Raw genomic sequence first — 13,030 nt, forward strand, 5'->3', positions numbered from 1 at the left:
ATGTTAAATAAACTATAAATGTTACAAAAATGTTATGTTTAGTGGTTTAAAAAAAACAAGAAAAAAAAAAAACTTTGGGGTTGCGACTTATAGTCCGGTGTGGCTTATAATCTGGAAAATATGGTATTTATTTCATAAATAGTGTTATTTATTTATTTCCTGGATTTTTTCTGTGAAGAACCCAGAGAGGGTTATTTGATTGTGCTTTCTGGAAAACAATACATTTTTACATTTAGACACTCCTGCAATCGTCATACTTTTTCTGTTACAAACTGACTCCGGCCCCCCACCAGAGAAGGGAAAAGTTATGTGGCCCTCAAAGGAAAAGGTTTGGGGACCCTGTCCTTGAGCAAGATGGAAGGAATGGGTGTTTCCCAGACTCCTTCACTCAAGCTGTTATAACAGTCATCCATATAACAGTCATCCAATCTCACTCCTTAATACAGATTATAACTTAGTTACAAAAATGATAGCAAAAATATTGGAAACGTTTCTACCTTTACTTATCAACCTGCATCAAACAGGGTTTATTTTAAATAGATTTTCCACTAATAATTTGAGGCATTTATCATAATACATATTATTAACAAAAAAAAGATGCCAAGTGTGGCCGCCTCATTTGATGCCGAAAGGTTGAATGGCAATACCTCTTTTCTGTCCTTAAGAAATTTGGTTTTGATGACAGGTTTGTCAATTTGATACAATCTCTTTATAGATCCCGTCAAGCTAGAGTTGTTACCAATGGGATCACCTCTGAGTCATTTTGGCTGTAAACAGGCAACAGACAGGGAGATCCAGTTAGTCCCGCCATCTTTGTGCTTGCCATCGAGCCATTGGCTGAGGCCATTAGAATAAATCATAATATTAGTGGTTTTGAGATGGGTACTGACATTGCACAAGATTTCACTTTTGGGGACGACATCATTTTATTTGTAACCAATCCAGAACGCTCTTTGTGTCACCTTCAGGAACTACTGAGTAAATACAGCTCATTTTCTGGATACAAAGTTAACGTGGAAAAGAGTGAGGTTTTATTGATGTCTGTATTTGACCACAGTAAAGTTAAAAACATGTCTAATTTCAAATGGTCTCCTGAGGGTTTTAAACATTTAGGGATGTTTGTTGATAGAAATCTTAAAAATCTCTTTAAACTCAACTTAGCTAGCCTCCTTCAGAAGGGGAGTGAGGATTTAGGAAAATGGATGGATTTACTTCTCACATTACTTAGTAGAATTAATGTCAAAGATGAATATCCTCCCTAGGTTTCTATACATGTTTCAGTCACTTCCAATTCACGAGCTGGATTCGACAGGATCTATGAGCAATACTGATAACCATTTGTCTCTCACCCTATCTCTGAATCATTGTTTGAATTTTACTTGATCCTGAATCAGTTTTGTCCTGTCAGTTAACAATTATGATGTTGTTACTAAAAGATCCAAAATAAAGTATTCTAAAAAAAACCACTGGTGTTATGTTTTCTATCTTCTTGGTTTTAGTCAGAACAGCAGCAGCAGCGTTCTGGATCAGCTGCAGCTGGATGATTGATTTTTTTAGTCAGACCTGTGAAGACGCTGCTGGAGGAATCAATGCGACTAAAGATAAACATGGATGAGTTTCTCTAGATGCTGAGACATTAGTCCTCTAGTCCTGGAGATGTTCTTCAGGTGATAGAAGCCCGACTGCTTATTTACCATCGACTCAGCTGCAGTCAGGTTGCAGTCCTATTCTGATTTGTAGCTTAATTCCACAAGCAGACAGAATTCTGCTGCTTTCACATTTACTCAGTGAGCATAAAGCAGGGAATTCTAAGAGCTCATATTTCAAGGCCTTATGTGTTGATTCCTTCAGAAATATAGAGATAGTTGCTAAAGCTGATCCAAGGAAGGTCTGACTGTGTACAGTACTGTAGAAAATGAAACCCACCAAAATGAACTTGGTGTACTTATATTACACTTATGCCAAGGTTCACTCACTGTTAAATTCAGGCTGTGGTAGAACACAATGAAATACTTTACTATTGTTAGCAGCTGATGTCCAAGAGACATTGACTTTCAACAATAAACAAAGTTCAATGTCTGCACAGTGGGAGCTGACAGCAACATGGAGCTGCACTAGGCACAGCAGGCTGGTACTCACTTGTCCATCTCCTTGCGGATGTCGTCCTCTGCCATGCCCTTGAGCCTGGAGTAGAACCACAGGTGTTCCTCTACACTGAGCTTATCAAACAGAACGTTGTGCTGCGGACACATGCCCAGGTTCTGACGGATCCGATCCATTTCGGTGCGGATGTCGTGGCCGTATATGGTGGCAGAGCCGGAGGTGGGAGGAAACAAGCCTGTCAGGATGGACCTTTGATGAGGACAGAGACACACATGAAAAGCATGGTTTGTGGGTTCTGCCACTATGAGCCAAATTCAGTCTGGAGTGACTGATCTAATGATTGATGTGTAAATAATTACCTTCGTTCTGTATTTTTTCCGAAAATTATCCAAATGATTTTATTGCAAATAGTCTGATCATAGTAGTTTGAATATAAATAATTTGAACTGAAACGGCCCATGAGGCTGATTTGTTAGAAGAAAACGATTTAATGATTCTGGTTATTTTGATGAGGGACAAACTGAAATTATTGTGGGATGTAATTTTAAAGCAGCATTTGAAGCAAATTAAGAAATGGATGAGGGGCTGTCCAAGCTGCCTGATGAAACAGTAAAAACACAACATGCCTTTTTCAAATTCAAATTATATTTAAAACAAAAATACTTTACTGATTTATTGATGTTAATGCAACTCATATCAATTCAAATTCTTCAGAGTTATTGTAGACACTGATGGCTGCTGGCAGCAAAGATCTCCTGTAGCAGTCTGCATTGCAGTGAATTTGAAGAAGCCTCTGACTGAAGATAGTCTGCTTACTCAAGACAGTGTCATGAAGAGGATGGTCAGGGTTGTCCATAATTTCCTTGAATTTATGAATAATGCTTCTTTTGACTTTTTAGGTCTTTATTATGCATGTGGCCGTGTTTTGACACATTTCTGTATAATTGCCAAATGCTTCGTAAACATCTCTGATCTCTGGCTGCAGAGTGGTCTGCACAGGGTTTGCTATCCAGGCAAGAACACAATGATCTAACTGGTTCTAAGATGTGATCTGATAGTGGCTGCAGTTTTGTGTGCTTCTTCATTCTCACTAAATCACAACATAAATACAACCAATGAGATCCTCCATTAAAGCAAAAACACAGTTTGGCTTCCTCCTTACATGGTGGTGGTTTTTCCAGCTCCATTGTGTCCCAGGAAGGAGACCACCTGGTTTTCATAGAGGTTGAGGCTCAGGTTGTTGAGGGCCAGTTTGCTGCCAGTCTTGTACACCTTGGTCAGTTTGTCTATGCAGACCACCAGGCTCAGGTGACTCGGCTCCTCCTCCATGCCCCGCATCTCCTCTGCAGTCACAGATGACACAGGACCACAACAACACTTTAAAAAATAGTATAAACAATGCAACTCATTTCTAACCTATCTCACCTCGTCACTGTGATTTTAGCTCTTTCTAAATTTGGAATAAAAGTTGCTTGAAGATATAGAGTAAAATGAATAAAATATAGAAAGATATCATTTGAATAAAAGGTTGATGTTATGACAAAATTGCCACAAACTCGATAAACAGACATTTCTCTGATCTTTCTTTATTTAAGCAAGTACTAACATGTAGTTCTTCATAAAGACAGTTAGTGTGCGGTTCTGTGGTATTCTTACTGCAGAAAACTGGTCATATTCACGAGACCCAGAATAAATGATGCTCAGAATCAGCTCACAGCTTTTGTCTCCTGGTCATTTATTTTCTAGTGAAGGCAGGTTACATTGTGCAGAAGTGACTGGACATTTTGCAGGAGTCATTTTATAAAGTGGTGACCCACAGTGGGTCTAGTCAACACCAAGAATACTAGAAAATACAAATACAAAGAGAGAACTTCTCTCACTCGACCACATTCTGACATTAGCTGACCAACACAGACCTCCCAGTGAAGAGAACCTTGTTTTTTAAAACTGGCATCGTCATCAACATCCTGCCTTTCCAGTATTCCATGTAGGTTAGAGTTCCAGCTCAAACCTGAAGGTGTTTTAGGGAAAGGTCCAGAATGTGACCTGAATGCATTCACACCCATCTATAAGCCTGAAAGGACATGTTATCTCTAAAGAAGCATGCAATAGTGCCAGCTGTGAACAGGATCTTAACTCCAATTAAAAAGAACTGATTTGGCATTTTTTGCTTAGATCTTCTCCTGTAAACCACCCAGCAGAGTAAACTGTGACTCTGACCTTGTTACACCTGGTAAAACCAGAAATACTGCTACCAAATTAGACTTGTTTTCATTTTCTGTGTCTTCTAAGAGACAAATACAAATTTGCCAAAGATATGAATCAATCTTAAACTAGGGATGCACCGACTGCAGTTTTCTGGTTGATCGCTATGGGGGAATTTTTCTGCCATAATTCGAGAGCACACATTTCCAGTCTGAAAGCAAGATTATATCTTTTCTTCTCGAAACTTTTAATACTTTTGCTTACATGTTCATTTTGAAAACAGGACTTCATGTCTTTCTTCTCAAAACTTGTATGTTTGTACTCAAAACTTCTCCTGGTGCTCTTGCAGAACTCTCTGCTCACTTACAAACCATCCTCTGCTTGCTGTAGGAACAAAATGCAGTGTTGCCTGGCAACCTCTCAGCCAATAGAATGAAAGTGTTGTACTGGGAGTGTTTGTTTCCTTCTAGAGGGTGTGCCTGTGTGGCTACCATCATTTGTAGCAACCTGCGCCACCTAATGGATGTAGGGACAAACGATGTCAGCTTTCTGCTCCATGTTACACTAAACATCCGCCAGCAGCTCAATGCTGATCACTAACAGTTAACCCAATCAAAGACAACATAGTCACGACATGATGTCTGTCTGTCCATTTAAATATATATATTTATTTATAGGGGTGAAAGTAGTTTGCAATTCTTGCCAGTACTATGACAAAAATCGTCAGTGGCTCATTGAGCGAACCAAAACAAATAAAATCATAAATATTTTTATTGTATTATAGCCTACCTGTCTTTTAAGTTATTTACAAACTTAAAGGACTTTTCCTTGAATTTGTTTTGAATAAAGTTACTCAGTTACATTTGAAATCATATCCATTAATGTAAAGATTACTTTATCTTTACTCTACAGAGTAAAGATAAAAAAAGAAAATGGCAGAAAAAATGGCATTGATCTTTTGGCTGGGTTCTTATAGTGTTGCATCAATGAGAAGACAGAGGAGCAAGGAAAACCTGTCAAGTTATCTTCTGAGAAAAAGAAAAGCCCTTGCTGAATTTAATGCATCGGTTTAACTGTAAGCATAGGCAGCAGGTTTATCATACATTGTATACTTGAATAATATTTTAACAACAAATGAAAATGTCAATTTTATGAGGTACTTGTGATTATAATTTGTATTGACTAAAACTGACAACAGAAAATCGGGTTTGGAGTCGTTTATTTAAAACTATTAGATGGGAGTAACAAACAGCAGCTGACATAATATATTGGAAATCAATGTCCCATTAAAATACACATAATATTTTCTGTTGCTTTTTTATTTATAAATGTGCTCCTTTACATAAATATAGCTTAACACCAACATGTCCTCATTTCCTTTGTGATGAGCTGAACTTTGTTTTGCTCATCACAAAGTAACTAAAGTACAATTGTAAAGAGGTACTAAGTGCACATTTTTATCAAAAATAACTGTAGTTTTACTTGAGTAGCTTATCTTATTTTTGTACACTTTCCACCTCTGCTGGCATGTAGAAACATTGATAAATAATTTTATCTTGTAGCATCTGCAGTAACTTTGGGTATCACTGTCTGTTTGTTTTTTTTTGAACAAATTAGTTATTGTTTTCTGCACTGTTAGGAAATTTTGATTTCACTTGAATTAAAAATTCACTGTCCCACTGCGTTTTCACGGTTTTTATTTTAAAGTCTATAAATGATAAGTGATTTATTGTTCATCCTGTCCCAGTGCAAGTGGCATTTTGTTATGTCTGTGGCCCACCTGTGTAAATTGTCCCAGTCCTTAAATCAAATGCAACAATCCAATCAGCAACCACTGCCTTTTATAAGAAGATGTGTGTACTATGTGCTACTGTTTAAAAGAATTGTTTTCGAGGCATGCTGTGTTGTTTTTAATTGAGAAAAAATCCAGTGACACTCAGATTAGATATATTTTGCAGCTCTTGAATATAGTTGGATCTACATTGGGCTGGTGAACAGTTGCTCACACTGTTTAGGCATAACATTATGATGACTGACAGAAGAAGCCCAAGGTGAGTAAGTTTTTAATTTTATTATGTTTGTTTTTTAGGCAAGACAGTAAGTATTTTGTTCGAGAGGGTGGGCTGGGACTTAGATACCATGTTTAATCGTTTCTATCACACTCGTGAGGAATTCTAAACTCTTTCTCATTTTAATCCGAGTTATGCAGGTTGATGTAACACAAACAAAGAAGGGGGGACAAGTCACTTTGGTCACATGGAACGTTAAAGGTTTGAATAATCCTGTGAGGTGGGGTATGATATTAGCACACTTAAAGACAATGTCTAGTGACATAATCTTTCTTCAGGAAACCCACCTTAACAAGAATGAGCACATAAAACTGAGATGCAGGTGGACAGGGCAAGCTTATCATTCTACTTGTGCAGTGAGAGCTAGAGGCGTGGCAATATTATTCAAGAAAGGTACATCTTTTATCCATAAGTCAACCATATCCGACAAGGAAGGTAGATATTTAATACTAGTTGGAGAATTGTATTCTGTTCCTATAACTCTGGTTAATATACATGGCCCCAACATAGACTCTCCTCTTTTTTACAAACATGTTTTAGCCCAAATACCTGACATTTCGTAGACTAATCTAATCATTGGAGGGGACCTAAATCTTGTATTAGATCCATACTTAGACCGTTCATCAACACGTAGAGCAGCGGCCTCTTAAGCTAGTATTTTCTTTAAGGAATACCTAAATAACTCTAATTTGTTCGATAGCTGGAGGATTTTTAACCCACAGGGGAGAGCCTTTTCATTTCACTCAAATGTTCATAATGTGTACACACGAATTGATTATCTAATGTTGGATGGAAAGTTATTGCCCTATACAAGTGAAGTAAAATATCACAATATAGCAATTTCAGATCATGCCCCCCTTTCTTTAGATTTACATTTAGATAATTTGAACCAGACCGAAAGGACATGGAAATTAAACCCAAAATTGTTGAAAGAACCAGAATTCTGCAAGTTTATCAGAGAGCAGATTACATTTTTCTTTGAAATGAATGACCTTCCCGGAACGTCTCCTTCAATATTGTGGGAAACTATGAAGGCCTATTTAAGGGGAGGTATTATATCCTTTCAAGCAGCAAGGAAGAAAAGGAACCGAGCAGAGCTGGTAGATTTAGAGCAACAAATTAGGTGTCTGGACAAGGATAACGCTACACACCCCTCTACAGAAACTCATAAAAAAATTCTTTCTCTAAGATATAAATACAATCAATTATTGTCAAATAATATCACTAGAGCTTTTATTTTTACACGACAGAAATATTTTGAATTTGGAGAAAAGCCTAATAAATTATTGGCAAGACAATTAAGGAAAATGGAAAGTGACCGTACAATTAACAAAATCAAATCAGAAAATGGGGAAATTTTAACCTCACACAAAGACATTAATCATAGATTTAAACAGTTTTATGAATCATTGTACTCCTCCAATGCTGTAAAAGATGACTTACTTATACAGAAGTTTTTAGATAGCTGTAATCTCCCAACCTTAACTCAAGAAGACAAGAGCTCTCTTAATGCAAATCTCTCTTGCATAGATATTCAGGTTTCTATTAAAGCATTAAAAATGGGAAATCGGCTGGTCCCGATGGATACCCCGGGGAATTCTATAAAGAATTTAGTCACCTTTTATCACCATATTTGTTAAAAATGTATATCCAAGCAAACTTAGATAACATACTACTGCCTACTATGAGAGTAGCCACTGTAATATTAATACCCTAAAAAGATAAGGACCCTGAGGAAGTGGGTAACTACAGACCAATATCACTGCTGACCTATGATCAAAAAATACTTGCTAAAATTCTAGCTAATAGGTTGAGTTTATTAATTGACAAATTAATTCATCCCGATCAGACGGGTTTTATACCAAACAGACACTCTTTCTTCAATTTGAGACGTCTTTATAATGTGATCTACTCTCAGAGGGAGGAAACTTCTGATTTAGCTGTCCTTTCCCTCGATGCAGAAAAAGCCTTTGACCAAATAGAATGGCCCTACCTTTTCACGACCCTGAGAAGATATGACCTTGGTGATGATTTTGAAAAATGGTTAAAAATCCTTTATCACAAACCTTGTGCTAGAATTGTCACCAATAAGACATTATCTCCTGCATTCCAATTATATAGGGGTACCAGACAGGGTTGCTCGCTGTCACCCTTACTTTTCGCCTTAGCCCTAGAACCACTTGCACAATCAATTCGCGCTAACCCCCTTGTACAGGGATATACTACTAAAGGGACAATAAATAAAATTTCCTTATATGCGGATGATATCCTTTTGTTCATAACCAATCTTCAGTGTACTGTACCAGCTGTCCTAGACATAATCTCTCAGTTTGGCAGGTTTTCCGGTTATAGGATCAACTGGTCTAAAAGTGAGTTGATGCCAATTAAGCTCAAAGACTCTTCGATCTTGGAAAGTATGCCTTTTAAAATAGTTAGTAATAAGTTCACCTACCTTGGCATAGAGATTACTAGGGATTTTAATTCACTGTATGAAGCTAATTTCTCCCCCCTTGTGGTAAAGCTACAAAATAACATTCTGTTTTGGAAATATCTTCCTATTTCCCTGGTGGGAAGAATTAATGCAATTAAAATGATCTTTCTCCCTCAGATCCTTTATCTGTTTCAAAATATTCCTATCCTTTTACCTAAGAAATTTTTTAAGAAACTTGACTCTATAATCATTCCATTTCTATGGGACTATAAAATGCACCGAATTAGTAAAGCTCGTCTTTGCAAGGCAAAATCAAAGGGTGGACTGGCCCCCCCAAACTTTTTATTTTACTATTACTCTTGTGCGCTTCGCACCATTACAATGTGGCTAGATTGCAATTTTATACAATGCAAGGGGATCATAATGGAAAAGGAAGACTGAAGTCCTCATGAAATTGGTGCTCTTATTTTGTCACCAACAACTATAGACGCCTCAGCATATAACAATAACTGCATCATCCACAGTATTATACGTACTTGGAAACAAATAAAATCCCAATTTGGCAATGAGTCTATGTCCATCTTATTACCAATAGCAAAGAATCCCTCATTCGTCCCTTCCACTTTAGATTCAGGTTACATACAATTTTGCTTCTCTCTCTCAACTTCAGGCCAAATTTGGTCTCCATAAACACAATCATTTCAGATACCTACAGGTCAGGGCGCATGTTAAAAAACACACACACACTTTAGAGAATATAATACCTACTGAATTTGACGAGCTTTTTAAATTGGGTGGTGGGGAAGGGCATCTAATCTCTCAGTTTTACAATATGTTATTACTCAGATCCTCGCTGTCCAGGCAGGGCCTTAGAACAGGCTGGGAACAGGAATTGGGAACCGAGATAAGTGATGAACTCTGGAAGGCCGCTTTAGAGAATATACATAAGTGCTCTGCTAACTCCAGACACTGTCTTCTTCAATTCACAGACTTCATTACTGTAAGGTGAAACTACATAAAATTTTTCCTAACACATCCCCATTGTGCGATAAATGCCATATTGAAGAAGCCGCGCTTCTCCACTCTTACTCTCTGTGTACTAAATGAACCCCATTTTGGTCTGGTGTATTCAAAACTTTATCAGATATGTTCCATACAGAGCTGAGGCTGGACCCACTTCTGATTGTACTCGGAGTTTCTGGTCAGCTTTTTCAGTTTAATAAATGCCAACAACAATCTTATGCCTTGATCATAGGAAAAAAAACTAGAGTTGATGTTTTGGAAAAAAGCATAAGTTCCATCTGCTAAGTTGTGGCTTGAGGAAATGGTAAGGCTCTCTCATTTGGAAAGATTACGGTTCTCATTAGCAAATAATTTAAAGCAATTTAATAAAACTTGGCAACCCCTTCTGCAATATATTGATAACTCTATTTGAAGAGGATTTGATCTGAACCTCGGTGTGTTAAGATATATTCCCAGGGAAAGGGAGGGAAAGGGAGGGGGGTGGGCCATGGGAGTGTTTTTGTTGACATCATTTCTGTTTTGTTTTTCGTATTGTCTGATGTTTTATGTTCACATATGGAAAAATGAGGACAAATTTGTATTGCTGATGTTTCATTGTCCAGGTCTGATCCCTCAATAAAATTGTTGACAACTAATTATGTAAAGCACCTTGAAATGTCTTGCTGCTGAAATGTGCTATACAAATATAATTTGATTGATTGATTCCATTTTCATTTTTAACTGAAGTTTTGAAATTTTTCACAGAAACACTTTTTCAGAGAAGCCTTGTGTTATTAATTATTATAGTCTTTGGTCTTTTTTAACCTGTAGAACATGAAAACCCTCATCAAAAGTTCATAATAAAGTTGAGTTCTCCGTACCGGACCGGCGCTGGTCCATGGCACATGCCTGGTCCTCCTCCATCACACTGAGCCTGGCAGATCCTCCTCCACACCAGGGCCAGTCCCAGGTCTCAACACGCCCACTGCCTGACCAATAGGATCTCTGCAGAGGGAAGTACCATGGGCGTGGCAGCCCATACATCCCTACAGGTAGAGGAAGAGTTAAAGTTGTGTTATAATGAGATAAGAATGGTCCAGGATTCAGGAAGCAGTCTTTTCCCACCTGGATGAACAGCTTCTATGTACCAGGTTAGCACACCGTACACCCCAGCATCTATAATGAGCATCATCATGGAAAGGCTCAGATTAAAGTCATCGCCCTCTACAGGTGACTGACTGATGGTGCGCCACTGGATCCCAACACCTGCCACCTCATACAGGGCAAAATACTTGGAGCCAAGACCGAAGGCTGTGGTGGACATGAGAGACTGGAACCAACAGAGAACACATGCACTATGAGTCAGCAGCACAAGTACAACAGCAACACATGAAGAACAAGGAAGTGGCCTTACAGCAATGCATTTCTCAAAGGCAGTGATCTTGTCATGGGCCACCTCCTCCCTTATGGCTACATACATGTAGGGCACATAGCTGAGGAAGTAGATGATTCCTCCACAGGCTGAAGCTAGCTTAGCTTTGGAGTAGATTACTGACACCAAAAAACTGAGAAAAAAAAGAGAAAACATTACAGAACCAATTACCAATTACAATCTGAACAGACTGGTTCAGATTATTCAATCACAATCTGAACCAATCGGTAGTTTCTTCTCAGTAAAGTCAGACTTCTTTTAAAAGAAACAAACTTTGAAATTCAGCACATTTGCACTTTTATGTAAAACCTTAAATGTTTGTCTGCTATTATGATACAAAATTAAATTTCAAATAAAGCTGGGTTTATACTGTAGCAAAAACATAAATCTGTTATTAAGCCAATATAGGAAAAGGAAGAATGACAATTTCACTGAAGTCAAATAGTAATTTTGGATCAGTACATTAGTTAAACCATTGCAAATATGTGATTAGAATAAAAATGTGTCTTTACTGATGCTGCCTTGCAACATTTCAGTAGGAAAGGACTTCTTAGAATAATATGGAATAAGTATTTTCTACGTTAGTTCAATGCTACAAACCCAGTATGAATTTCTAAAATTATTAATTTACTGTATATAGCCGAGGAAACCAAAGGGATGAATTAAATCTTCTGTGTGAGCAACAGAAATATTAACATTTCAGACTTGGAAGATGAGGAGGCAGTTAGTGGCCGTATCCTAACCGTTCACACACCATCCGCCTCGAGCTGATGAGCCAGAGTCAAGACAAACACACTATGAAACATTTCTTTATGAACTGTAGCTGTTAACAGATCTCACTTCTCACAATCTGAATAAAGAACATTATTTTATGAAGTAACTTGGCACATGTGTTAAACCCTTTGTTTGGACTGGCTGAAGTTTAATCCCAATCAGTGTGGGATAACACTTCATTCAGGTAGACAGGATCAAGTACTGACTTAAACGGTAAACTGGGAATGATTCTCACTGACTGCTTGGTGACTTAACCTGCTCTGTATGATGCAGCCGGTTATCCTGCAGCACATCAGCATTCACTGCTTTTCATGACTATCAGGAAGAAACCAAATTACTATGCCAATGTAAATGCATTAAACCTGACACTAGGTCTGTGATTTTGCTCTTGTAGACATATATTTTAATGTGAAAAGATATTATATTTTTTATTAGGGCTGCAACTAACGATTACTTGAGTTATCAATTAATCTATTGATTATTCTGATAATTAATCAGATTAATAGTTTCAGCACCAAATGGCTGAAACTATTAATCTGATAGCTTCAGATTAACCTGAAATCAGTTTTCAGATTTCAGCTGCATTTTGTACCTACAGGTTGACATCTTGTTTTTTTCTACATAAATTTTGTGCATTTACATAAATCACTTCATACCCATGTACTTAAACTTTTACATTAAAAATGCAGATAGATATCAGGGCTCCCTACAGAAAACTTGGCAGAGATGTCCTCTGCTAAGTGCAGGGACAGTCGTCTGAAAAACACCCCATCGGATGATGCTGCCACCACCATGTTTCACTGTTGGGATTATATTGGACAGGTGATGAGCAGTGCCTGGTTTTCTCCACACATGCCGCTTAGAATTAACACCAAACAGTTCAATCTTCGCCTCATCAGACCAGAGAATCTTATCTAATCTTATCTTACTAAGTGCTCCTGTTCAGGGTTGCTAAGTATCCTCTGGTCTAATTCCATTTCTGGGTTGGAAAAACAAGAGTCTGAAAAATAGTCT

General features: G+C 37.7%; 1 protein-coding gene across 1 annotated transcript in view; it reads right to left on the reverse strand.

Annotated features, from left to right (window-relative positions):
- Positions 1 to 13,030, reverse strand: part of LOC106934751 (ATP-binding cassette sub-family A member 2-like) — a 122,614-nt gene that overhangs the window by 32,782 nt on the left and 76,802 nt on the right. The window contains exons 18-22 of the mRNA XM_015014850.1: positions 11,225 to 11,375; positions 10,936 to 11,140; positions 10,692 to 10,856; positions 3,266 to 3,446; positions 2,140 to 2,352 (exon numbers count right to left, since the gene is read on the reverse strand). Coding sequence (XP_014870336.1) covers positions 2,140 to 2,352; positions 3,266 to 3,446; positions 10,692 to 10,856; positions 10,936 to 11,140; positions 11,225 to 11,375 — 915 coding nt within the window. The remainder of the gene's footprint in view (positions 1 to 2,139; positions 2,353 to 3,265; positions 3,447 to 10,691; positions 10,857 to 10,935; positions 11,141 to 11,224; positions 11,376 to 13,030) is intronic.

This window comes from Poecilia latipinna, unplaced genomic scaffold (genome assembly GCF_001443285.1).
Source record: "Poecilia latipinna isolate Pla-1442-1.1 unplaced genomic scaffold, P_latipinna-1.0 Scaffold1854, whole genome shotgun sequence".
Lineage (NCBI taxonomy): Eukaryota > Metazoa > Chordata > Actinopteri > Cyprinodontiformes > Poeciliidae > Poecilia > Poecilia latipinna.